Source organism: Myxine glutinosa, chromosome 14 (genome assembly GCF_964187855.1).
Source record: "Myxine glutinosa chromosome 14, kmMyxGlut1.1, whole genome shotgun sequence".
Classification (NCBI taxonomy): domain Eukaryota; kingdom Metazoa; phylum Chordata; class Myxini; order Myxiniformes; family Myxinidae; genus Myxine; species Myxine glutinosa.
Window position 1 is genome coordinate 63,945,328 of NC_136274.1, and position 22,975 is coordinate 63,968,302.

A 22,975-nucleotide genomic window follows, 5' to 3' on the forward strand; every position below is an offset into this window, starting at 1 on the left:
AGTTAGAAACATCTGATGTCGTGTCTCTCTCCTGCTTTCCTCATCTGATCTCTCTCGCATGTGACCTTTAAAAATCATCTTGCAGACCATGACTCGAGTTAGAAACATCTGATGTCGTGTCTGTCTCCTGCTTTCCTCGGCTGATCTCTCTCATGTGACCTTTAAAAATCATCTTGCAGACCATAACTTGAGTTAGAAACAACAGATGTCGTGTCTCTCTCCTGCTTTCCTTGTCTGCTCTCTCTCATGTGACCTTTAAAAATCATCTTGCAGACCATAACTCGAGTTAGAAACATCTGATGTGTCTCTCTCCTGCTTTCCTCGTCTGCTCTCTCTCATGTGACCTTGAATTCAGATCAAACGTACCAGTGCGTTGACATCTAGCACGGGCGGAGGAGTATCCACGGATGCATTCGTGCCAAATTCTATTTTCCGGTTTTATTTTTGATGACATTTGATGTAAAAAAAACAATTGTATTCTACAAATTGATGACAGCCCAGCAGGTGAAATAATTCGGAGTAGAGATATGCGTCGATCGAAGTTTGGTGATGTACACATCATGGCAAGTACTAGGAGCACTGCGCTTTGAAACAGCAGTTTAACCATGTTAAAAACACATCTCCTAGGCTTTGGTACACGTGGTTGTTGGGGAATCTTCCCGTTTAGTTTGTTGCTGGCCACGTGTCGTTGTGAAAGGTTAAATGTGTGTCCTTTTTAAGGGGCCGTTGGAAAGAAAGCTGGCCTTGTGTTTTTAATTTTAATCTTGAGTGCAGCTTTGACCCAGTTGGTGGCATGGTAAAAATTGGTTTTTTGTGCCTTGATGAATGCAGTCCTTGCCGTTGCCTTGACCCCTTGTATTTCCAAAGATGTGTTCACGATGCATCATGGTGTTAGCAACGTGCTTTATTTAAAATAAAAAAAAGGAGTAAAGTGAAAGTGCGTTTTGTCTTTGACAAACGGGAGAGGCTAGCTGGCATTTCAGGATGTCTTCATTGTTCAGATTGCTGCTGCTGATGTGTCCCCTGCCCCACCTAACCACAACTACGCTTTGTGAATGTCGCTCGACAGAAAAAGCTGACTGCACCGCTCTCAATGACGTCGCGTTCTTGAGCACCTCGGAGCTCCTCACAGTGAACACAATTGGGCAGCTGAAGGTGTGGGACGTACGTCACGAAACGTGCGAAGCCGTACGGGTCTTTTCAATGTGAGTGGTTCAACACTTATGAAGAGTTTTCTCATAGAGTCTGGAGATTTCCCTCATCCCTTTTGGTACAATGAGCACCCTTGGAACCCTTGGAATCTCACAGAAGTGTTTGACGTGGGTCTATCTGTTGAAGACCGTCTAGAGATCACATATTGTTTGGCCTTCTGGAGGTTTGGATGTCAAATTTTATGGACACCAAAACAAAATTGTACGAGCCTATCCGTTTGAACGAGCATTAAGCCGTTTGAGCGAGCTGTAAGCCGTTTGAGCGAGCAGTAAGCCCCGTTTGAGCGAGCTGTAAGCCGTTTGAGCGAGCAGTAAGCCCCGTTTGAGCGAGCAGTAAGCCCCGATTGAGCGAGCTGTAAGCCCCGTTTGAGCGAGCTGTAAGCCCCGTTTGAGCGAGCAGTAATCCCCGTTTGAGCGAGCAGTAAGCCCCGTTTGAGCGAGCAGTAAGCCCCGTTTGAGCGAGCAGTAAGCCCCGTTTGAGCGAGCAGTAAGCCCCGTTTGAGCGAGCAGTAAGCCCCGTTTGAGCGAGCAGTAAGCCCTGTTTGAGCGAGCTGTAAGCCCCGTTTGAGCGAGCTGTAAGCCCCGTTTGAGCGAGCTGTAAGCCCCGTTTGAGCGAGCTGTAAGCCCCGTTTGAGCAAGCTGTAAGCCGTTTGAGCGAGCTGCAAGCCGTTTGAGCGTGCAGTAAGCCCTGTTTGAGCAAGCAGTAGCTCTGTAGGTCCGGGTTTTAGTGAACTAGCCGCGGGTACGGAATTGAATGCAAATGCATCGGCCCATCACCATGTAGATTAATTATTCCCGTATTTGGTCGAGCTCTGACCATTAATCACATTTTTAGTGCTTGACTGATCACGGAACCCAAATGACCAAGCAGGAGAGCTCTAAATGTTTGATTTCTGGTGTGTGTTTGGGAAAAGCTTATGATCTCCCAAGCAAGGGGGAGTTGACTTTAGTTATTTGTGTTTATTTATTTTCGCCTGAATCCTGGATTTTAGAGGCAATAAACTGTTTTTCCCCCCTCTTCAACTGGCACAAGTAAACACGTCCACCGCTGGTGGAAAATGCCGCGTGGGCTGCCTCCAAACTACACAAAAGGACTATAATGTGTGCATGAATTTTGCTGGTGCAGGACCATTCTTCCTTGCCTTGTTTTGCAGGGCCGGCTCGCACAGCCCCCTGCTATGCCTGGACAGACATCCGATGCAAGGACACGTTGTGGCTGCAGGCAGCCAGCAGGGCAGCTTGCACGTTTGGGACATTAGGAAGGGTTCGCTGCCCGTCTCCATATTGGACGCACACAAGGGTGCCAGTAAGTGCTGCTGTTGTTTAAATACTTTTTGGTCTTGTGCTGCTGGGCTGGTCGTTAGTGTGTTTGGTGTTCAAATACCCCTCCGAGGTTTGCGCTACTTTACGTTTGTGAAATTTCAGAACGCGAATACCAAACCTTGAAATAATGATCGGTGAAGCCGAAGAACGACCCGTGTTGTTGATCGGGTACGATTGGCCTTGTTAAAACTACACCTTGTGCAATGCTGATGCTCCGCTCTCACCTGCTGTTCGCTTTGATTATTTTTTTTTCGACATCAGCTGAGATGTGGAGGTGAGTAAGTGTTTTTACGTTTGAGCTACATGGTACACCTTTTAAAACGACCATGCTGACATTTGTTTTACTAGGACGTGCCCGTACGTGCGTGCCCGTACGTGCGTGCAAAAAAGCATGCGTGCAAACAACAACAACAAAAAAAAACTTTGAAACCACGTGGCAGTAACGACCACAGAACCCCCCCCTCTATTTACATGAAATGGTTTGGTCCATTCGCAACGACCACAGAACCCCCCCCTCTATTTACATGAAATGGTTTGGTCCAAAGCGAACGGCTTGCAGTGTTTGGTAAAGAAATCGCCATAGCTCGGTAACTACTTCTCCGATTAATATGAAACCTTGAAAAGGCACATCCTCGGGTCCCCAGCAATATACCTGGCAAGTTTCAAGTATATCGGACCGGTAGTTGTCGAGAAACAGCGGTCACAGACAAACACACACACACACACACACACACACAGAGATTACTGGAATTATAGATAGATTCTCGCCAGAAAGGCATCTTGTGCTCCGTGTTTGTGAGCAATGGCGTGCAGTAATCCCGGCTGAAAGAGCGATCGAGTTATTCCATGATGGGCAGGGCTAGTTTTGGAAAAGGTCACCTGAGTTGCGGTTTCATTTTTTTTTTAAACTTAACTGCATTTGTGAGAAAAACAAACGGTTTGCAACTTTAGTGAAGTATCAAATAATAGGGTTGTTCGGTTGAGGGTGAAGGTTTTTTTTATTTATTGCGGCTGCAAACGCCGTGTTTTTTGTGCACAGCGGTGTTGGTGGCGAGTTGGTGCTTATTTGGGCCGAGAGTTGTGTAATCCGTGCTTTGTGCCTCATAATAGCAAGAATGCAAGTTTGACAAAGGCTCAATTTGCCTCCACCTGAACATTTATGAAGTCCTTTTGCTTGGGATTCTGTCCAGCATTGGAGATATACCCAGATGCATCAGTACCCATGTTTTCAGATCCTGCACTCTTCACCGTCTTTCATCTTTGGCTGCCTCGTTCTCAAAACTGGTGCGAAAATGGATCCTCCCAATTTCAGAGCAGTAGGTTTGCTTCCCAATGGATTCCATCATGGTTCCTGATGTCAGTGTTTGCTTTTTCAAACAGCCTGATCTCTATCAGTTTAGATTCTGACTTGGTCACTCAACCCTGAAAATGCTGCTGCTCCTCTCTCAGCAATGGTCAGAGGCCCTAATAGTCAAATATGAGGTCTACACCGTCTACCATGACACATCACGGGCATTAAGCAGTTTTTCATACTGTTTTGCTTGCAGCATACAAGCCCGCCTTATCACCTGCACTTTGATTTCCTCCACTCGCGCGGTCAACGTGTTGCTATCAATGGAACCCTTCCGTCTGTCCTTTTCCAGTTGATGCTTGCTGTAGGGCCTCAAGGCAGTGTTGGGCTCAGTCTTGTTCCTCATCCAGATAAATGACCTCTCCAATGCTTTGGAAAACCTTTTGCTTTTTGCAGATGACTCCACATTGTGTCGTACGATACCCCTTCCGACTTGTAGGCAGACTGTGTTGTGACTCTCTCTCTCTGTGTGTGTGTGTGTGCGTGTGTGTGTGTGCGTGCGTGTGCGTGCCAATCTGAAATAGATTAGACGTTGGTCTGGTCATGAAATGTCCTCCATCCTGGAAAATGTGTCTCACCCTGTTGCTTCTGAACGATTGTCAAACAAACCTACCTATTTTCATGGTCAGCCACTGGGAAGAAGTTCTAGGCCTTGCCTTCAGCCATGACCTTTCCTGGGCTACACATGAAACTTGATAATATGTAGCTTTCTGCTATCGTTGTGCATGTGAGACAATCTGATGAAGTTCTGGTTCAGGGCATCAGCTTTGTCTGAACAATTACCGTGAATGCACCCATTCCAAGAATTAAATGGATTTTCTATAAATACTGATCCTTGGCAAACTACATTTGTCAGTTGAAGGCACGTTTTGAAAATTGGGTCAAATAGTTGTGAATTTGAGCCCTTGCTGTCCCCTTCCCCCAGATGCTGCAAAATAGAGGACATTGTGATATTCTCAACTCTTCTTCCACCTCTTTCGGTAATTATGGTTTAATCAGTTTGCTCTGAAAAATCTCAATGGAATTGCAAATTGTTGGAAAATTTAACCACAATTCGATGGTCGCCTCCAATTCTCATTTTGGAAATCTGTCATTTAACTTTGATAGCGAATGCTAATGATGGCACAAAGGGAGTATTCCAATCTTTTTATTCCATTTTGCGATGATTATTATCGAGTGAAAAACCGGTGCACTTCAGCCACCTGGAATTTGTGAAAGCTGTTTTTGACAAGTGAACAGCCGAAGAAAATGTAAAAAATAAAATGAAAAGTAAAGGTCATGTACTGCAATATTGGTTGCAAAGGTAACTGCCTTAGACGTTCCCAACCCCCCCAACGGTGGCAGTTTCTCCAATGATGGCGATGTAACCTTTGTGCAACTCGGAATAAAATTAATCACTTGTCCCATCATAAATGAATATTGTCTGCAGCCATGACAGAGTGAAATCACAGCACTTGGAATTCTATCTCCCTATCTTGTGCAAACGGTCGAAGATCTGTGATTGGCAATCTTTTTGGATCGAACGATGCGGTTTCTCTGCAAACGTTAAATCCCGGTTAGTTCTGCTCAACCAGGCCCGCGGAAAGGAGATAGCCGATAGATATCCCGGAGAGCCATCACATCTAATACCGTTAATCGGTGCAAACCAAGTGCAAACCGTTAATCAGTTGTTGTCACTTCTCCCAATTCTATAATTTCCAACAGTGTGGGAAGTTCGATTCCATCCGACTGTGCCGAACCACCTTTTCACGTGCTCTGAAGATGGATCTCTGTGGCACTGGGCACTTTCTGGACAAGGGAAGAGATCTGGTAAGTTTCCTTATTTGATGTGAACTGAACATTTGGACGATTTAAAGTTGCCACAAAGTAAATGTCAAATCATTTGATCCAAGTTGATGTGGAATGTTTTATTCGAGCATTCCACAAAGTGCATCAGTTAATAGGTTAAGTGGTCGCAACTTTTGATCACCCTGTGATAAACTGCTTTGCTTGTCACCAGGTATTCGTGGTCATCAGCAGGTACAATCATCCCTGAGTGACCATGCATCAACACTTATCAACAACTGGGTTGTGGAAGACCCCACTCTTACCAACCTCCAGATAACCAACCTGCTGCCAGAGGGAGGCCTTTCCATGAACAGCCTGGACATTTTTGGCCAATTTCTCGTGTGCGGGAGCGATAGAGAGGCAGTGTACGTTGTCAGCCAGCTCGGTGTGTATTGATTTCCTTTTCCTGGTATTGTCTAATAAACTGAAGGCATGCATGAAAGTATTCCACACTTCCTGTTGAGCAGCCAATCAAAATGAAAGGGGCAGGTCACAAGGAAGATCACTGAGGTGCAAGACTTTAACCAAATAATCACTACACGGCAGAATCGAGTCAACACACCCTGTCAAAAACGCCAAGGTGAATTGATATGCATGCAAGTAGTACCTTAAAGCAACAAAATGGTAGAGTTCACAACACTCATTGCCGTACCTTTAGGGAACATAGGGGGAAAATCAAGATGGCCAAAAGGGGAACGGTTTGCCTGAGCGTTCTAATTCTATGCGACAGGGGCAGAAAAGGGAAAAGATTTAGAAAAAGGAATCGAGTCATCGTGCAAAATTGTTTCACGTAGGAGGGGAGGTTTGGAGGCCTATTCCAGGACCTCGTATTTCATCCTTAAAGTCACTTGAAACGAAACAAACGTCGGGTGTATTTAGTACAGAAACACAGTCATGGGGATGTGGGATTACACTAACTCCCAATTGTCACTCTGGGTTATGGGGGGGGTAACAGAGACTCGGAGAGGTCCCCACGATCCTCGTCTTCTGGAAGGTGCACCGTGAGGGTGCACGCACGAATACCTCCGAGAGATTCTGGCAGGTCGAAGACCTTCTTCCATTCATTCTGCTCCGGGTCGTATCGTTGCACCATCTCTACCATGCAGCGACTGTTCCAAGAATAACCACCAACCACGTAGATGCGATTCTCAAAGACTGCGACACCTACGTCGCTTTGGCCACGCAACATTGGTGCCACGGCTGTCCACTGGTCTACAGCTGGCGAGTAGAACTCGCACGAGAGCACATCCGCATAGTCGCTGGCACCACGAAAGTGGTTTCCACCAATGACATACAGTCGGTCATGAACGGTACACATGCAGTGCAAGCCACGCACTGTAGACATCGGAGCACGTTGGGACCATCTGTTGGTTTCGGGATCGTAACAAAGCAGCTCTTTCTGGAAGGTGTCATGAGTAATACCACCTGTAGGTTACAAGGAAGGGGGAGGGGAAAAGATGATCATTATTTCAATCGAGACTGAATGAACAGGTATGACTTTCTGATCTCCACTCTCTGCCCCCTAATGAGGAAAGGCTTACAGTTCCACCTCAACTCCTTTTCCCTCATCCCTCGAGCCAAGGTGGGGGGTGGGGGGGGGGCGGGGGGGAGATGTGTCACAGTACAACACAATGTAAAGCTAGGTTTGAAATACAAGCATCCTGAGAAATGTCACTCGAAAATGCAGGACAAAACTGTTTGGGGAATTTCTTGACTGACCACAGAAAACCAGGTTGCATAAAAACAGAAGAACAATGAAACCACACCTGAAATATACATGAGGTTGCTGTACACAGTGCCAGCATGCCCATAATGGGGTTCACTCATCCTTGCGACATACGTCCACTCGTTATTGCTGGGCTCGTAGCATTCCACAGTGGCTGGGGAAGAAATGCAAGAAAATTAAAAATGTTCAAATGGTATTTCCAAAGGTACCAACAGCTTAAAGGCAATTTTGAAGGTCATGTGTTATAAGGAACAATTTTTTATTTATTTATTTATTTATACAAGATCGAAGCTCATGTAAGAGCTGAAGCTAAATTGGTTATTTAACAGTTCACAATGCCACAGCGATGGAAACAAACGCATTCAGGTCCACATCCACATCCTTAAGATGTGACCTCCTCTCCCCCCCACCCCCCCCCCCCCCCCCCCATGATTTCTAAAAATGTGGATTTTTGTAAACCCTGACAATGGAGTTATTTATTGAAGTCAGGTTGTCTGCAAACAATATGTGGCTGTGCGGTTTCTTTGAAGTCAGGTACCTTTTTCGGGTGGGGCAGATTTTCAGTCAGGTTAGTAATCTGTACAGCTTAGATAAGATTGGGGGAACAATTGTTGACTTTATCAACGGTTCCCCATTGAAGCTGGGTAATTGCTGAGTTTACTCCACCAAAACCAATCGATTTCTGCCCATTGCTTATGTATACAACAACAACAACAACAACAGGCATTTTAAGGCCATTTTCCCTGCGAGAGCGGGGGTTAGCCTTGCGGGCCCCATGTAATGACAATCTTCTCCATTTTGCCCTATTTTCTGCATCTCCCCTTGTTAACCCCCTTGCCCGCATTTTTTTTTTTTTTTTTTTTTTTTGTATACTGAATCGAGGCTCGTGAAAGAGCTAACATTTACTTCACAAACAAATCAACCAGACAAACAAAATACCCAAAAAGAGGGAGCGGAAGACGAGATGGGGAGAGAAGGGGAAGCACACAAACACAACATCCGAGAGCAGGGAGATGTGTGGGAGGGAGAGGGTCCCGGGGGGAGGAGGCATGGGAAGGGGGAGGAGGCATGGGAAGGGGGGGGGGGGGGGGAGAAGTATAAAACACAAGGACACCAAGGACTTCCTGGACAGAAGTTGGTATTTCAAAAAAGTGGAATTGGGGTGAAATTAGCGGGGGTAGAAAAGATCAAGGTTTTGGATGGGGGAAGATAAGAGATGCTGGTGAACAGCTGTTTTAAAGACTTGGAGGGTGGAGTGGGATTGAATAGAGTGAGGGAGTTTGTTCCAGAGGTGGGAGAAAAGAGGAATGAAGGAGTGAAGGTGAGCAGAGAGTCTTGATTTTGGCAGTTTAACCATAAGAGGGTTGCAGGCAGATCTTGTGCGACCTGTAGGAATATTTGCGGGACAGAGCCCGGAGAGAGCTGGGGGGGCAAGGCCAGAGAGGAGTTGGTAGAAGACGGAAAGACCACCAACCTGCCTGCGGTGAGTGAGTGAGAGGCCCTTGGAGTTAGCTTCATCGCGGGAGATTCCAATGATTCTGAATGCTTGGGTTTCAACAGCGTGAAGGCGAGCTAGGTGTGAGGCAGGAGCACCAACCCAGAGGGGAGAGCAGTATTCCATTGAGCTGCGGATGAAAGCCTTGTATGTGGTGAGGAGCTCAGGTGTGCCAAGGAAGGACTTCGCACGACGGAGGATGCCCAGTCGGCGACTGGCTTTGGAGGCCAGATTTGAAATGTGGTTTTCCCAGGAAAGATCATGGCAGATAGTGAGACCCAAAAGCTTGAGTGACAGAACTTCTTGGCGAGGATTATTCAGAAAGTGGATGGGAGGGTTGTCCAGTCGGTCTTTTCGGAGAGATATCGTAAGAGTGTGAGATTTGTCAGGATTGAAAGACATGTTCCACTTGTTTGCCCAGTCTGTGATTTTGTCAAGGTCTGCAGAGAGTGAGGAGGCTGCAGACTGCCGATCTGAGGGATGAAGAATGGAGCGACAGAGAGTAGAGTCGTCAGCAACGAGATAGAGAGGATTTTCAAGAGAGTCAGAGAGATCATTGATGAAGACCAGAAAAAGCACAGGGCCCAGAACACTGCCTTGGGGAACTCCAGCCTGAACAGGAACAGGAAGAGGAGATGAGAGAAACCCATTCAGGGCCACACGTTGACTACGACTAGAGAGGAAGTCCGCCAGCCATGCGTGGAGATTTCCATGGATACCAAAAGAGGAGAGTTTGGTGAGCAGAGCGGGGTGCCAGACCGTATCGAAGGCACGTGATATGTCAAGGGAGACTGCTCTAATTTCCTGTTTGGCATTGAGGACCTCCATCCATTGTTGAGAAAGCAGAAGCACCATGTCCAGAGTAGAGTGTCCAGGTCTGAAACCAAATTGATGATCAGAGATCAAGCCATTGGAGAAGAGGAAAGATTTCATATCTGAAGCAATGATGGATTCCATGACTTTGCTGATAATTGGGAGAAGGCTGATTGGTCTGTAGTTGCTGGGATCTCTTTTTGCACCTTTTTTGTGCAAAGCGGTGATGTTGGCAGATTTCCAAGCAGATGGAAGATGACCTTGAGCAAAAGAGAGGGTGAAGAGAACAGAGAGAGGGAGTGAAAGAGCGGAAGAACATGATTTTAGGACCCGTGGGCTGATGCCGTCAGGTCCAGTTGCAGAATCAGAGTCGAGGGTTGACAGAAACTTTTCCACCTTGTCAGGAGGAAAGGACACAGAGTCCAGGAGCAGCTGGGTACAACTGGGTACGGTGGGTACAGAGAGGGATGGGTTTGGGACACAAGATTTAGAGGCAAACACAGAGTTGAGGCATTCAGCTTTTTCACGTGCGGAGTCAGCCGTGTGGCCATTTGAGGTGAGGGAGGGGATGGAGGGGATGGAGGGGGAACAAACACCAGAAACAGATTTGACCAGACGCCACCAGGATTTGGAAGAGGGAGACAGATAAGAGAGTTCGGTCCTGAGAACGGAGAGATATTGTTTCCTGGCTCTCCTGAGGGTGGACACACACTTGTTTCGGGCTTTGTGAAAGGAAATGAGATTTCCTTTCCAGGAGACGAAAGCAAGTTGTTTCTGGGTAATAGCCTCACCACAAGATTCCGTGTACCATGGACGGGAGGAAGGGTATGACAACTGAAGACGAGATGGGATATATCTGTGCATGAGAGAGAGAGCAATTTACTTTGGAAGAATTCCCAGGATGAGTTGATGTCAGAGGCAGTAGAGATGGGAGACCAGTCCAGATGATTGATGGCTGCTTGAAGACCGTGCCAGTTGGCCTGAGTGAAATGCCAGACTCGTCGACGCTGAGGAGGCTCTCTGAGAATGGTCAGAGAGATGTCCACTTTAACAAGCACATGATCAGAAGAGCCGATTGGAGCAGAAGAAGAGCAGCAGACATTTTCAGGGAAGTTAGTCATAACCAAGTCCAGAAGAGAAGATGCTCCGTTGACTGAGATCCGGGTTGGGAAATTGACAGATTGTGTCAGTCCCAGTGAGTCACAGAAGTCTTTTGCTGAAGAGCCATGGCTGGTGAGAGAGGTACCCACCCCCAGCCAACTGGCATGGTGACAGTTGAAATCACCACATATGAGGAAGAGAGAGTTGGGATGGGTAGATAGAAGTTGGTAGACAGCGAGATGTAGATGGAGTCATCACTGTTTGGTGGACGGTACAACACACATATGAACAAAAGGTGGGAGCGAAGGGGAAGCCGTAGCCAAAGGTATTCCTGGGGGTGAGGTGGAGAGAGGGCAGTGCAGGGCGAGTGAGGAAGAGTTTTTTTATAAAGATAGCAACCCCATCTCCAGGACGAGGCTCAGGTCTATCATACCGTAGGAGGGAGTAACCTGGGAGAGATACCAAGTAATCAGAGACATCATGAAGGAGGAAAGTTTCTGTTAAGCAGATCATGTCTGGTTTGTCAGAAGCAACCTGTATGGAGAGATCAGTTAAGTTTGAGCAAAGGCCCCGGATGTTTGAGGTCCATACTGTTAAGGAAGAGGAAGGGGGAGCATCGGATACAGAACAGGGGGGGGGGGGGGGGGGGGGAGCGGTAGGGTAAGATGTGGAAGAGGAGGAAGAGGTAGGGAGAGCTGTTGAAGGTGTGTCAGAGATTACAGAATAGCTTGTAGAAAGGGAAGAATGGGGCAGGCAAAAGGTTTGATGGTGATTGGGTGAGGTGCAGTGAGGTGTTATTTGAGGAGGGGGAAGAGTGAGGCAGAAGGTTGAGGGAGAAGAAGGTGAAAGTTGGAAGGGGGAAGAAGCGGGGAGGACGCTTTGAGGAGGAGGGGTGGGAGGGGTGGGAGGGGAGGAGTGAGGGAGAGTCTCGGAGGGGAGGGGAGTGGGGGGAGTTTAGGAGGGAAGGGGCAGGGGGGGAGATTTGAAAGGGATGGGTGATGGTGAAGATTTGGGGGGGAGGGGCAAGGGGGAAGATTTGAAAGAGATGGGTGATGGGGAAGATTTGGAGGGGAGGGGCAAGGGGGAAGATTTGAAAGGGATGGGTGATGGGGAAGATTTGGGGGGGGGGGCAAGGGGGAAGATTTGAAAGAGATGGGTGATGGGGAAGATTTGGAGGGAAGGGGTGAGATTGGATTTTGAAAAGTGTACGATTAATGGGAAACGAACATTTATTGCAAAATGAGTTTCTTGAGACATTCGAGTCAAAAATACATTTGAGGACGCTGAAGGATGGGTGGAGTTCTGGAGAGTTTAGGGAATGAATGAAAGATGCACTCACTGTAAGAGATGGAATTTTTTTTTTGAATGAATAGATTTGGTGAGCAAGTCGAAAGCATCCTTTTATAGAAGAAGAAGAAAAAGGTGTTATAGAATATGACAAAATAAAGTTCTTCAGGGGACAGATGAAACATTTTTTAACAACGTGATCACGAACAACGTGGTCGAAGAACGAACGAACAAATAAGAACGAACAAACGGATAAGAACAGGGAAGGAAAATATATATATATTTTTTTTTTGAGATTTTAAAACAAGGAAGTATGGGGTGAAAAGACAGTGAAAAACAGAGACCGAAAGTAATTTGCAGCGCGATCGAAGAACCGCTGAGACAAAAAAAGCCTCAAGCCAAGGGCTGACACGGTAGCCTACTAGCGCTACACTAGGCCTCAGAATACACAATATGAAAAAAACAACGATTCTGTACACAGGTATGAAAAACCAACACCGAGAAACCTATTAAAGTCACCCCAATAGGTACATACACCGAAAGAAAGATACAGATTCGACAAAAACACAATTGTGAAAAATTACTTAACTTCGAAAGCGTGCGCGCGGGGACAGCTTTGAAGAGACGTGACGACCAATCTTGCGCATGCGCCAACCATCTTTCGTTCCACCATCTTTAGCCATGTCTCCCCCGTCTTCCCCGTCCTCTACTTCCTTCTACATTCATTTCCATCACTCTTCTCAACCAGTCACTTTCATCCTTCCTCAACACATGACCAAACCATCTCAACCTGTTCCTCTTCACAGCATCCATCACAGGCTCTATTCCCATCATCTTTCGCAATTCATCATTTGTCTTCCTCTCTCTCAACGATACTCCGCACATCCACCGAACCATTCGCATTTCCACCCTTTCCAGCCTTCGCTGCTGCTCTACATTCATGACCCATGTCTCGCTCCCATAAATCATAACACTTCTCACACATGCAGCACACACCTTTCCCTTCAGCTTCAACGACACTCCCCTCCTCGTCAGCACGCCATTGCTTATGTATGACGAGCTTTTCTTTTTTTTCTTTTTTGCTTTTTTTTTTAGTCACATGCATAACTAATTCTAATAAAAATCGGGTATATTTCCGGGGGGAAATGCACCTAGATCGTGTAAAAATATATTTAATTCACATGTTTTACACCTATGACTTGTGACATTCTCAAATATCAGCAAAGGTCACAGGACAATCCAGGAAGTCAAAGCAAATCACAGATCAAAGACTTATTTGGTCAGCTTGTCCTTCTTCCCCTGGAACACAACGTCAGTATGGAGAGTTCTAAACTTCCCATTTGGTCCTGTACCTTGGGCACTGGCTGCTGCTGATGGAAGATAGACAAGTCCACCCAAGTTGATGCATTTCTTGGAAGATGATTCACATACAACACACAGCCCCACCCAAGGCCCCATAAGCTCCATCTTTAATGGCAATGCTCTTTTGCATGCACAGGTGGCAGACTCCTACCTCCCCTTATCAATCAAAGATATTGAGAGACAGCAAGAAGGAGTTCTTCCAAAAAAATAAAATAAAAACGATTAAAGGAACCCTGACAAACATCCCAAGAGATTGGAAGACATTCCAGTCAAATGATCAAAACAAGCAGAGCTTTACCAGTTTCCCACTGGATGAGTGGAAGGACAAGTGTGCCCCAAAATCTCTTGGCAACAGGGGTTATTTTTGTCAGAGGAGGTTGAAAATCTAAATTGTACAGAAGAAGCAGACTCAAAGATCATCCTTCATCGTCTACACATTGCCAGCCATTCACCATATAATTGTACGATAATTGTGAGATTACCAGACGCAGGTATCTTCATACTTCTACTGTTTCACACAGGAACTCCAACAGAAAATTATATTTGACACTGGAGTTGGGAACAAGAGTCGTCTTATGGATGTGCAAAGTATTATCAAAGACGTGGGAAAGGACACGTGCTTGGCACTCCCTGCAGGACCTGCCTTCAATGGCTGCGATCGCCTTTGTACGGAAGGGAACACTAATGACTCTGAAGACCCTCGGGCAACATGAAGACTTCCTTGACATTTTCCAGCGTTTGGAAGATCACCTGAATTTGAAAATTACATATTTTAGAGGCTGGAAAGTTTCACATGAATCCTCTACAAAGGCTCCGATACAAATGACATCAACACGTTGCGACATAAAAAAAATAAATTATGGAACGTCTCTGCCAAACCAGGAATGCTGCTGTCAAACTACAACGGAGGAAACACGAGTCTTCTTCCACCCTGCAGAGATTCTCTGAGGATGCATGTGAAGAGATAAAATTACCAAGATCTTATCTGGGATCAGGCATTCCCAAACATTCCTCAACCAGATTGACATAGCAGATGGAAAACTGGCGTTCATGTAGTCGGAGGGTTCTCTTATTCCACAAGAGCTTGTGGAAGTACTAAAGGAGGAATCAGAGCAGAACCCATGAGGATGAGGAAATCCCTGAACTTGTGACCTTAAGATATCAAATTTGAGTGGGATGATTAGACTGATGTTTTTGACTGAAAGTGCAGCTTATAAACCAGGGCTTGGATGTCTGTTTACAATATTTGTTGTATCTGTCTGAAATCTGCGGGTTTACTGGCCTACAACGTTTGCATATCTAAATTCATCATTGCACGTTTTTACCTCTGCCACCGAAGGTGGATGAAGGTTATGTTGTTACCCCTGTCTGTGAACAAGATATCTCAAAAGTTGTGGACGGATTTGGACGAAATTTGGTATTTCGTCCGGATCTGGATCTGAGAATTTTAAAAAGTGATTCTTCACCATTGGGAGATCAGGAGAAAAGCGATATACAACATGATGTTTAAAAAAAGTTATGGATGACATGACAAAACGAGGTGAATGAGTTGGTGTGGTGACAAGAAGAAGCCCATTAGATTTTGGTTTTGGTCCAAATCCAGATCCGGCCCATCAGTGGGATACAAAAGATAAACTGTTCAGCCTGGTGGAGGTGTGCGCTCTACAGAGTGCTGTTCTAGTTATATCGACATTTTAAAAACCTGAACTCAATACATTGGTGTTTTGTATTAATTTATTTGTATTATGTTACTACACATGATATTATTATTATATATATTGCATTATCATTTGTATTATGTCAGTCAGGCACATTATTTAGTATGTCGGAACAATATTTCCATATTGTCATTAAATTGATAGATGTGGGAAAATTACACGCCCAGACCAGGAATCGAACCCAGGTACTCTTGGAAAACCATACCAGTGCTCTGCCATCTGAGCTATCTGGGCGACCCTGACTGAGCATGCAATTTTCTCACACATATGATTGCCACTCTTTCCGTCAAAGATTTTCATTATTTAATCCTGTTCATTAATCTAATTGCTTCACGACGCCCCAGTGGTGTTTATAATAGAGGGCATGGATTTGTCCCCTCCATTGGGGGAAGGCCCTCTCGTGTTCAGGCAGTTGGTGCTCCTATGGTTGTTAGAGAGTTCCCCGGAAGTATTGATAGAAAGTGGCAATTATATGTGTGAATCAGGGTCGCCCAGATAGCTCAGATGGCAGAGCACTGGTATGGTTTTCCAGAGTACCTGGGTTCGATTCCTGGTCTGGGCATGTAATTTTCCCACATATGTCAATTTAATCCTGTTTATTAATCTAATATTGTCATTCAATGACTGATCTTTTGGCTATGGTGTTCATACATCCAGCATGGTTGTGTAATTTAAACGTGCTACTTTACATGCCAATATGTAATCATGTTAAAATATTAAACATAATATTATATGAAAGCCATTTATGGATCTCATAGGTATGACTGTATTAGAATGAGTTCTCTATCTTTGATTGTGATGTGAAAATATCTACATTGGTGTACAGTACAGTGTTTTGTACATATTTTGCGGTATTATTTGCAAACTAAAATTGAAGAAAATAAACGTCACATTCGCTCAAGTGTTCACTCCATGACAGAACAACATTTTGAAGGAGCAATGTATAAAAGTATTGGCTAGAATTTCAAAATGAATATCGTTCATTGTGCTTATACGTTTACAAAATATATCTGGGGGTCAAATTCTTCAACCACTTCAATTTTTCGTTGTGTTTTTGGCGTAATATGTGCAATGCAGCCCGTGTTTCATATTGGGTATTTTTTTTTTTAATCCAGAAATAAAAAAAATAAAAAATCCAGACGAGCAGATATTGAAAGGACATATAAGGTATCTAAAAATACTGGTCTCTGAAAATCCCGAGGGGAGGGAGGAGGATATAGGTATCTGGCTCAGGGTCTGAAACAACTTCTCCACCAACTAATCTCAAACCTTAAAATAATTACATCAACTACACAATGGCCTTGAACATGAAGGCAGGACCCCCAAATGAGTGAGTTGATAATTCCAGATTGCTTGCCCGTCATACTAAATAAAATACGTAATTTGGTGTCTGTCTCTGACCAAGATACATTCGGTCGTTACTTTTCCAATTTCAACCAAACTTGACGGAGACAACACCTCTGAGTTTGTAGCGGTTTAACTTGGCCCCTCTCCAACGGGGATTTGTGCCTTGCACAAACTCCGTGTTAAGGTGAAAAATAGCTTATCATGGCGTTTAATGGAGCACACCTATGCCACTAAATAATAATAATAAGAATATCAACAATGCGCTGTCCATATAGTACACATTGTACATACACGACACGGTCAAAAGTATGCGGACACCCCTCCTAATTAGTGGATTTGGCTGTTTCAGCCACACCCATTGCTGACGGGTATATATAATCAAGCACACAGCCATGCAATCTCCATAGACAAACATTGGCAGTAGGATGGGCCGTACTGAAGAGCTCAGCGACTTTCAACGTGGCACCGTCATAGGATGCCACCTTTTAAACAAGTCAGTTCGTCAAAGTTTTGCCCTGCTAGAGCTGCCCTGGTCAACTAAGTGCTGTTATTGTTAAGTGGAAATGTCTAGGAGTAACAGCAGCTCAGCCGTGAAGTGGTAGGCCACACAAGCTCACAGAATGGGACCACCGAGTGCTGAAGCACGTTAAAATCGTCTGTCCTCGGTTGCAACACTCACTACCGAGTTCCAAACTGTCTCTGGAAGCAACGTCATAACAACTATTCGTCGGGAGCTTCATGAAATGGGTTTCCATGGCTGAGCAGCAGCACACAAGCCTAAGATTACCATGCGCAATGCCAATTGTCGGCTGGAGTGGTGTAAAGCTCGCCACGATTGGACCCTGGAGCAGTGGAAACGCGTTCTCGGGAGTGATGGATCGCGCTTCACCATATGGCAGTCCGATGGACGAATCTGGGTTTGGCGGATGCCAGGAGAACGCTACCTGCCCAAATGCATAGTGCCAACTGTAAAGTTTGGTGGAGGAGGAATAATGGTCTGGGGCTGTTTTTCATTGTTTGGGCTCGGCCGCTTAGTTCCAGTGAAGGGAAATCTTAACGCTTCAGCATACAATGACGTTCTAGACGATTGTGTGCTTCCAACTTTGTGGCAACAGTTTGGGGAAGGCCCTTTCCTGTTTCAGCATGACAATGCCCTGTCGGGTTGACTCAGCCTGTCATCCTTCCGAGGTCGGCTAATTGAGTACCAGTTCACTGGTAATTCCCTGTTTGTCGTTAAAGGCGGCAAAAAGGGTTGGCGTCAGGAAGGGCAGCCGGCCGTAAAACATTGCTTCAAAAAGGGGACCAAAAAACAACAACCACGGTTCCCGAAAAAGGCCAACCCCCCGCTTTGCGGGGGAAAAATGGCCTCTAAAGGTGATTATATATTTTATATATAATGCCCCCGTGCACAAAGCGAAGGCGATACAGAAATAGTTTGTCGAGATCGGTGTGGAAGAACTTGACTGGCCTGCACAAAGCCCTGACCTCAACCCCATCGAACACCTTTGGGATGAATTGGAACACCGACTGCGAGCCAGGCCTAATCGCCCAATATCCGTGCCCAACCTCACTAATGCTCTTGTGGCTGAATGGAAGCAAATCCCCGCAGCGATGTTCCAACATCTAGTGGAAAGCCTTCCCAGAAGAGTGGAGGCTGTGATAGCAGTAAAGGGGGGGGCCCAACTCCATATTAATGCCCATGATTTTGGAATGAGACTTTCGATGAGCACATGCAGGTGTGATGTTTGGCTGTCCACATACTTTTGGCCATGTAGTGTATGACACCGTTGCCCTTCCCCCTCTCTCACCCCTTTGCCCTTCCCCCTCTCTCACCCCTTTGCTCCCCCTCCCCCTCCCTCAGGGTCGCTTATGGAGCACATGTTTTTTGTCTGTTTAAATTGTATCATCACCCCTAGTGACAAAGTGTCCTTTATGCAATATGGTCCAGATTCCTTCACATGCCTCTTGGATTTTTAAATAAAGCAGTATTGGTTAACCTTCATCATCAAAGATAACCGTCCATACAAACGACCTGGTGAATTCATTTATCGTGCAAAAACTGCTGCCGAGAGAGCAACCATTCTCAGATAGTAGGCGGTGTAACCCAGTGTCAGAGATTCAAGAAGGTGTTGGCAGGCATTCTGCAATTTGTTCCATGCAGGACTGAAAATACATGGGGGCGGCAGGCGAATTCTCCTTCAAGCTCACAAATAAAAAACGCGGGCCAAAATATTCAGAAAGGTCACCCCTGTAAGAAAATCAGCATGCATTATGGCAAGTTAAAGAGCATCCAAAGTTTACTATGTCTACAATTTATTTCCCATTTTCTGCTCATGGTCTCGGCCATGTTCTTTATTTACCAGACTGGGTGTAAACAATAAATAGTCACGCACATGCGCTTTGCAGCTTCGCTGGTGAAAAAGGCCATCCTGCTATACGGTGTCTCGCTGTGTGGCCCTGGAGCGCAGGGGGTGGTTGTGGGTTATCATACAGTATCTCGCATGTTGAATTAGATTATTGGAGGACAGTCTCTGACCTTTTATCTCCTAATATACATTTGTATCAAATTTGGTCAAAATCCCATCACTCGTTCACAGGTTAGCACAGTAACAGAAGTTAATGAACGGGACCTCTGCCTTGGGTGTCGGCAATAACTCACCTACTCTTCGAGAAATAAATGGTGGGATCGTTACCGACCACGAGCAACTAAGCAATCGAGAACAGAGTGCAGAAATTATAATACAAACAAGTGTTACGCCTCGGTCCCCCATCGGTGAAGTGATGTGAGTTGACAAAGTGGAAGACGCAGGGGGCCATCTTGGATTTTGACGTGGCGACCCAATTTTCAATGGCGTTCTCCCTTATGCATCGATACACCCACCAGATTAGAAGTTAGTAGTTCGTTTATTTTTCAAGATATTTCGCTCACAAGGTTCAGACATATATATGGTGGCGGCCATCTTGGATTTTGACGTGGGTTTGTACCAACACACCAAATTAGAATTCGGTCCTTCACTTACACACGCACGTACGGACCGGGACCTCTGCCTTGGGTGTTGGCAATAACTCACCTACTCTTCGAGAAATAAATGGCGGGATCGTTACCGACCACGAGCAAATAAGCAATCGAGAAGAGTGCAGAAATTATAATACAAACTATCGAGGTGCAAAAGTTGTCAAATATTTGACGAAGCTACATTCTACTTGCAGAGATTGACACAAAAAGTTAAGTAAATAAAATACCAAACACGTACTGCCCCACATGACACCAATATCAAAATGAAAAGGGTTAACAGGAACAGCTCAGCGATCCAACGATGACGACGGAATAGGTATCACTCACCGAGCTCCCCAGCAGCATTCCTGCCACCAACGGCATACAAGCGCCCGTTAAGTGCACTCAGGTGGAAGAACGTTCTCTTTTCGTTAAGCTGAGTCACTTGCACCCATCGATTGTAGCGTGGGTCATACCGGAACACCGTATCTACAGCGGTCTTGCCCTGTAAAAGTCACGCAAAAGCGAAAATGGCAAAGTATTTCTGAGAACATGACAACACACTCTGTCTCTGTCACTTTGTCTCTCTCGTCTCTGTCTCTGTCTCTTTAATCTCCTCCTTGTTCTAGCTGGAGTGCCCCAAGCCAGTATGCTGGCCCATTCCTATTCCCAATCTTCATCAACGTTCTCTCTGACACTGGAAAATCCTCTTTACCTATTTGCTGGTGACATCCTTCAGATAGGCAGACCTTGATAGAATCACAGGCTGTTCAAACACTTGGAATATGTCTTCAATCCTGACAAATCTCACTGAAAGGACCGTTTGGCAAATCCTCCGATCTACTTTTTTAACAATCCTCCTAAGGAAGTTCAGTGAAACTCCTCGGTCTCACTATCAGCCATGATCTTTCTTGGACAAAACATTTCTAAGTTGGCCTCCAAAGGCAGTTGCTGATGAAGCATCCTCCGGCATACAAAATATTTCCTTGGCACACCTGAACGCCTATCTGCAGTTGCAATGACAACATCTGAGAGTACGTGATTAAGCATCAATCCAAAAACATGAACAGGCAACATCTGAGATAGCCTACAAGGCTTTCATCCACAGCTGTATGAAGCACTGCTCTCCGCTCTGGGCTGGTGCCCCTGTCTCACACCTTGCTCAGCTTGACACCAGGGAAAACACAAAGCCTTGCACGATCATCATCATTGAAATTAACCCCCCCTCACCCCCAGGTTTCTACAGAGCACACATGCTCCCCCATCAATCTCGTTCTGGTGAAACTCCCAAATATCCAAACTGAGACTTTGCATCCATCTTGCCCTTTCCATCCATCCTTCCCTACCCCTCATTCGTCCCGATACCCATTGTTTGTCCAAGTTTCCCTCTATTTTGTCCTTCAACCCCGCTGTTGGTGTTTGCCAACTCTCTCTACTGTTCCTTTTGTTCTGTTGCATCCTGATCCGTTCAGTGTTCTTGCTCTTCTACGAGCCTTGACTTTGTATGCAAATATATATATATATATATATATTTGCATACAAAGTCGAGGCTCGCTCGCCTCGACTTTGTATGCAAATACAAAGCGTAATATATATATATATATATATATATATATATATATATATATATATATATATATATATATATATATATATATATATATTACGCTTGCCTGATGGGCACCACAAGTCTGAATCCTTGTTGTCCGTCGAATAAATAGTTGCATAAGCTCTTCTGAAAAACCTTTGATACAACACCTGCTTGCTGTATGGTCATAACGGGTGAAAATTACAAACGTGTTGCACATTCATGCAGTCGTGGCCAAAAATATTGGCACCCTTGCACTTTTTTTCAAATAATGCACCATTTCTTCCAGAAAATTGTTGAAAATAAAATAAAATAAATTGCTATCCACATATGTATTTTTTGGGTTTGTAGTGGAAAAAACAAAACAAAGAAAAGATGAAAAAATTACTAAATCTTAGCTTATTCCACTCAGAAATCCTAAAATACACAACACACAACAGGCATTTTAAGGCCATTTTCCCTGCAAGAGTGGGGGTTAGCCAGAAATCCTAAAATGACCCGGACAAAATTATTGGCACCTTTTAGAAGTTGTTACAAATAGATTTCAAGCAGGTGATTCTCCTTTACTTTGGAATTTAACTCACCTATGGTGAGAGTTGCAGGTGCCTGCAATATAAAAATCACTCATTCAACCAGTTTGAATAGCGAAAAGGAGTCATTCTTGCTGTTTTGTGGCGCTTTGTGCACCGCAATGAGCATGGAGAAAATAAAGAAAACCAGAGAATTGTCTGAGGAGGTCAGACACAAGATTGCAGCCAAGCATGGACAATGTCACGGCTACAAGTCCATCGCCAGAGACCTTGATGTTCCTGTGTCCACCGTACGCAATGTTATCAGGAAGTTTAAGGCCCATGGCACTGCAGCCAACCTCCCTGGTCGTGGCCACAAGAGAAAGCTTGATCGAAGATTGCAGCAAAGGATTGTTCGAATGGTGGAGACAGCACCTCAATCAACTGCCAAACAGATTCAAGCTGACCTTCAGACACAAGGTACGACAGTTTCAACTCGCACCATCCGTCGCCAACTCGATGAAAGGGGGTTCTATGGTAGGAGACCCAGGAGGACGCCACTGCTGAGAGAGAGAGACGTAAGAAAGCCCGACTGGAGTTTGCAAAAAGACACCTGAACAAGCCAAAATCCTTCTGGGAGAAAGTCCTGTGGACAGACGAAACCAAATTAGAGCTTATTGGTAAAGCACATCATCTCTATGTTTACAGAAAACAAAATAAAGCCTTCGAAGAAAAGAACACCTTCCCTACAGTCAAGCATGGAGGAGGTTCAGTGATGTTTTGGGGTTGCTGTGCTGCCTCTGGCAATGGTTGCCTTGAATGTGTGCACGGCATCATGAAATCAGGAGATTACCAAGGCATTTTGGAGCGCAATGTTCAACCCGGTGTCAGAAATCTGGGTCTCCATCGATGGTCATGGGTCTTGCAGCAGGACAACGACCCCAAACACACTTCAAAAACCACCCAGAAATGGTTCAAGACAAAACACTGGACTGTTCTCAAGTGGCCAGCAATGAGTCCAGATCTAAATTCCATTGAACACCTGTCGGGAGATCTGAAAACAGCAGTTGGGAGAAGGCACCCTACAGATCTGGGAGAGCTGGAGCAGTTTGCACAAGAAGTCTGAGCCAAACTGCCAGTAGAGAGGTGTAGGAAGCTCATTCATGGCGATAGGAAGCACTTGACTGCAGTTATTTTGTCCAAAGGCTGTGCTACCAAATATCAAGTCCTTATGTATTACCCTGCGCTCACGAAGCAGAGTATTCGGGTACGTACGTACGACGTACGTGTCTGCATTTCAGTAAAGTAAAGTGTGTGCCGTG

At 45.3% G+C, this 22,975-nt stretch overlaps 2 protein-coding genes across 2 annotated transcripts in view; one reads left to right on the plus strand and one right to left on the minus strand.

The window, feature by feature from the left end:
- NUP43 (nucleoporin 43) overlaps positions 1-6,154 on the plus strand; it is a 22,167-nt gene extending 16,013 nt beyond the window's left edge. Inside the window, exons 5-8 of the mRNA XM_068136034.2 lie at positions 1,070-1,205; positions 2,366-2,517; positions 5,590-5,694; positions 5,885-6,154. Coding sequence (XP_067992135.2) covers positions 1,070-1,205; positions 2,366-2,517; positions 5,590-5,694; positions 5,885-6,108 — 617 coding nt within the window. The 3' untranslated portion in view covers positions 6,109-6,154. The remainder of the gene's footprint in view (positions 1-1,069; positions 1,206-2,365; positions 2,518-5,589; positions 5,695-5,884) is intronic.
- LOC137439859 (kelch-like protein 13) overlaps positions 5,778-22,975 on the minus strand; it is a 22,602-nt gene continuing 5,404 nt past the window's right edge. The window contains exons 3-5 of the mRNA XM_078768305.1: positions 19,905-20,061; positions 7,479-7,592; positions 5,778-7,137 (exon numbers count right to left, since the gene is read on the minus strand). Coding sequence (XP_078624431.1) covers positions 6,650-7,137; positions 7,479-7,592; positions 19,905-20,061 — 759 coding nt within the window. The 3' untranslated portion in view covers positions 5,778-6,649. The remainder of the gene's footprint in view (positions 7,138-7,478; positions 7,593-19,904; positions 20,062-22,975) is intronic.